At 45.3% G+C, this 4,864-nt stretch overlaps 1 protein-coding gene across 3 annotated transcripts in view; it reads right to left on the bottom strand.

The window, feature by feature from the left end:
- Positions 1-4,864, bottom strand: part of LOC310963578 (melanoma receptor tyrosine-protein kinase-like) — a 41,805-nt gene extending 36,941 nt beyond the window's left edge. For all 3 annotated transcript variants that reach the window (XM_083936447.1, XM_083936448.1, XM_083936450.1), the window contains exon 1: positions 4,674-4,864. In XM_083936447.1, coding sequence (XP_083792573.1) covers positions 4,674-4,782 — 109 coding nt within the window. In that variant the 5' untranslated portion in view covers positions 4,783-4,864. The remainder of the gene's footprint in view (positions 1-4,673) is intronic.

Genomic DNA, 4,864 nt, shown 5'->3' with positions numbered 1-4,864 from the left:
AATTCAAGCTCCTCAGTGACCTACAACCTCTTCAGGGTTCCATGAAACATCTTCACTGACCTCTGGAATCCATTTATAGAGGTCTCATGCCTCCTCGGGGACCCTAGAACCTCATCATGGGCCTCTAAAACCTTCTTAACGACACTTGAAACCTCCTCAAGGGCTTCTGGAGTTGATTCAAAGACAACTTGAACCTCTTCACTCAGGGACCCTTTTAAGAAGCCCTATGACCTCTTCAAGGACCTCTAGGACCTGTCTATACCTCTTTAATCTTAAAGACCCTTGACACCTCTTCAGGAACCTCTGGGACCTCATCAAGAACAAGTTCCTCATATTTGTCTGGAACTTTCTCAAGGGATTCTACAACCTCTTCAATTTAACCTCTAAACCCTTTTTAAAGACACTTGAAACCTCTTCAAGGACCTCTGGTACCTCCTCAAGACCTTTTTTAAGTGCCTTACATCTCTGTGGCACCTTCTCAAAGATCTCTACAACTTTTTCAAGGACCCCTGTGACCTCATTGACCTCTGTAACCATTCCAAAGACCATTGAAACCTCTTCAAATACCTCTACAACTCTTTCATGACCCCTATGGCGTCTCCATGGATAACTAGGCTTCTTTACGACCCTTGAAACCTCTTCAAGCTCCTCTAGAACCACCTCAAGAACCCCTACAAGCTCCTCACATTTGTGGAACCTCCTCTATAACCTGGTCAAGGGCAGGTTGAACCTCCTCAAATGTGCCTGGAACCTCCTCAAAGACCTCTGGTGCCACTTCAAGGTCCGTTTGAACCTTTGGAAGCTGACACAATATGGTGGGAACCCCCTCAACGATCTCTACAGCCTCCGAACAGACGTCGGCAACCTGCTCAAGGCTCTTTACCACTTCCTTGAATGTGTTTGATGCCTGGAACCTCATCAAGGACTCCTGGAACCTCATCAAGGACTCCTGGAACCTCTTCAAAGACTCCTGGAACCTCATCAAAGACTCCTGGAACCTCATCAAGGACTCCTGGAACCTCTTCAAAGACTCCTGGAACCTCATCAAAGACTCCTGGAACCTCATCAAGGACTCCAGGAACCTCATCAAAGACTCCTGGAACCTCATCAAGGACTCCAGGAACCTCATCAAGGACTCCTGGAACCTCATCAAGGACTCCTGGAACCTCTTCAAAGACTCCTGGAACCTCATCAAAGACTCCTGGAACCTCATCAAGGACTCCAGGAACCTCTTCAAGGACTCCTGGAACCTCATCAAGGACTCCTAAACCACTTCAAGGACTCCTGGAACCTCTTCAAAGACTCCTGGAACCTCATCAAGGACTCCTGGAACCTCATCAAGGACTCCTGGAACCTCTTCAAGGACTCCTGGAACCTCATCAATGACTCCTGGAACCTCATCAAGGACTCCTGGAACCTCATCAAGGACTCCTGGAACCTCATCAAGGACTCCTGGAACCTCATCAAGGACTCCTGGAACCTCTTCAAAGACTCCTGGAACCTCATCAAGGACTCCTTGAACCACTTCAAGGACTCCTGGAACCTCATCAAGGACTCCTGGAACCTCATCAAGGACTCCTGAAACCTCATCAAGGACTCCTGGAACCTCTTCAAGGACCCCTGAAACCTCCTTGAGGATCTCTTCGACCTCTCTAACAGCGTCCTCGGTCTCCGTGACCTCTACAATCTTCTTGAAGTGCTCCGTCCGTATTCAGACTCTGACGTGAAGTCAACACGGCTCCAGAGAATCCAGGTCTCTGATTGGCTGACGGATCAGAATTGGGGAATCGAACCGCCGACCCTGACGTGAGACTGAATTGTCCGTGTGTTTGTGCTGAACACATAACGACGCGACAACGAGTCCATTCAAGACCCAGAAGACGAACACGCCAATAAAAAATCCTCCATAATCAAATTGTTATCAAGACAAAAGAGAGAGTGCAGTCAGCTGTTTTCACTTACACACACACACACACACACACACACACACACACACACACACACACACACACACACACACACACACACACACACACACACACACACACACACACACACACACACACACACACACACACACTGTGTCTGAACAGCTGAGCTCAGCGTTTCCTCCGTTCACTTATTTATTCTCTCGTTTTTTCCGGAGACAAAACTCTTTATTTGCCGTGATTGGTCGAGAGATATGCTCCGCGCTCATCACCCTGAGCTCCCATGATGCTTTGCAGGTGTGTTCCTTTTGTCTTCTGCCGTCAATTCAGACGGAAACCGTGCAGAGAAGAAGACAATCTCAGGTCGGATCTCCCGGGAACGCGTTCAACAACAGAAAGCAAAAGTAATCTGCACAGAATCACGTCTGCAGAGGGAAGATTTAGTGTTTTATTGATGTTTTTGTGATAATTATGTTAAATTTATGGGTTTAAACGGTTTTAAACGCGTCGATTCAGGCTTTTAAAGATGCGTCCTGATTGTTCGTCGCAGCCCAAAGTTACAACAAAGGAACAAACATCAGTGTGACGCGTTTAAACCTCTGTGTCAGAGACGAAACTCCAGTTTTACAGGAAATAACCAAACAACCGAACGCGACAATAACAGTGAATAATAAAGGTTCAACGCCGTCTTCAGTCGCTTTAAACTGGTGAATGTTTGAACGTCCTTAAACACGGACGCTTTGGTTTTAATGAGATTATGACGCCTTCTTCCCTTTCAGTGAAGATTTTCTGGGGTTGTCTGTTGTTGGGTGCAGCTACTGTAGGCTGGCACTGGAGTTAGCCAATCCTGCAGCTGCTTCGAAGCCTCAGTGAAGGGGACGTTCTTTGTTACTAGAGGACACTTTAGCACACGTTTATGCTCCTAGAGGACACTTTAGCACACGTTTATGCTCCTAGAGGACACTTTAACACACGTTTATGCTCCTAGAGGACACTTTAACACACGTTTATGCTCCTAGAGGACACTTTAACACACGTTTATGCTCCTAGAGGACACTTTAACACACGTTTATGCTCCTAGAGGACACTTTCACACACGTTTATGCTCCTAGAGGACACTTTAGCACACGTTTTACCTCCTAGAGGACACTTTAACACACGTTTATGCTCCTAGAGGACACTTTAACACACGTTTATGCTCCTAGAGGACACTTTAACACACGTTTATGCTCCTAGAGGACACTTTAACACACGTTTATGCTCCTAGAGGACACTTTAGCACACGTTTATGCTCCTAGAGGACACTTTAACACACGTTTATGCGCCTAGAGGACACTTTAACACACGTTTATGCTCCTAGAGGACACTTTAACACACGTTTATGCTCCTAGAGGACACTTTAGCACACGTTTATGCTCCTAGAGGACACTTTAACACACGTTTATGCTCCTAGAGGACACTTTAACATACGTTTATGCTCCTAGAGGACACTTTAACACACGTTTATGCTCCTAGAGGACACTTTAACACACGTTTATGCTCCTAGAGGACACTTTAACACACGTTTATGCTCCTAGAGGACACTTTAACACACGTTTATGCTCCTAGAGGACACTTTAACACACGTTTATGCTCCTAGAGGACACTTTAGCACACGTTTATGCTCCTAGAGGACACTTTAGCACACGTTTAGGCTCCTAGAGGACACTTTAACACACGTTTATGCACCTAGAGGACACTTTAACACACGTTTATGCACCTAGAGGACACTTTAACACACGTTTATGCTCCTAGAGGACACTTTAACACACGTTTATGCTCCTAGAGGACACTTTAACACACGTTTATGCTCCTAGAGGACACTTTAACACACGTTTATGCTCCTAGAGGACACTTTAACACACGTTTATGCTCCTAGAGGACACTTTAGCACACGTTTATGCTCCTAGAGGACACTTTAACACACGTTTATGCTCCTAGAGGACACTTTAACACACGTTTATGCTCCTAGAGGACACTTTAGCACACGTTTATGCTCCTAGAGGACACTTTAGCACACATTTATGCTCCTAGAGGACACTTTAACACACGTTTAGGCTCCTAGAGGACACTTTAACACACGTTTATGCTCCTAGAGGACACTTTAACACATTAGAACGGATTTCTTTTAAAGCGCATTTGAATCTCTATTAAAAAAAACTTCTTTTTTTTCAGCTTTTAGTTCATTTCACTGTTGTTTGCTGCATAAATAAAGTTTATTATTAATATTCTTATTAATATTTTTCTGTCCTGAGATCAAATGTCTGGAAAAATCCCAACAATCTTCATTAAAATCACATTTTTATAATAATTTTCTTGCATTTTCACGTTTAAAAATAAAATAACTTGCCTGATCAATAATATTTAGTTTGTTATTTATGTTTTTTCTGGACCTGCACATATTTCATAACTCCTCTAAGACGCATTAAAGTTTATAATAATGCATGTAAAAGGTTTTTGGGTTAAAGGGGAAACGGTTCCACCTGTCCCCGGTCTCCCCTAATGTTCCTCCATAACAACAGAAAAGTGTTTTTAATCTATAAATATAGATTCAAAATAATATTTCAGACATTTTAAACTTCCTGCAGCGCGAGATTTTCACAACAAAAGCCCTTTAAAGACGCACCTCCACCTCCACCTCCACCCCCCGGACTCCCGCTCCCTCCGTCCCCGCACGGACGCGCTCGCTCCCCGGCGCAGTCTCACCTCTCCGGCCGGGGCTGGTGCAGCCGCAGCGGCCGAGCAGCAGCAGCAGCACCACCACCACTCTTCCTCCTCCTCCTCCTCCTCCTCCTCCTCTTCTCCAAAACTGCATCTTCTTTAATTAAACTCCTCAAAGTGAGTCCATGAGCGGCGGGGACCGGGACCGGGACCGGGTTCAGGACCGGGACAGGAGG

This window comes from Echiichthys vipera (genome assembly GCF_963691815.1).
Source record: "Echiichthys vipera genome assembly, chromosome: 21".
NCBI classification, from domain to species: Eukaryota; Metazoa; Chordata; class Actinopteri; order Perciformes; family Trachinidae; genus Echiichthys; species Echiichthys vipera.
The sequence above is the reverse complement of the archived record's forward strand: the minus strand, read 5'-3'. Positions and strand labels throughout refer to the sequence as shown.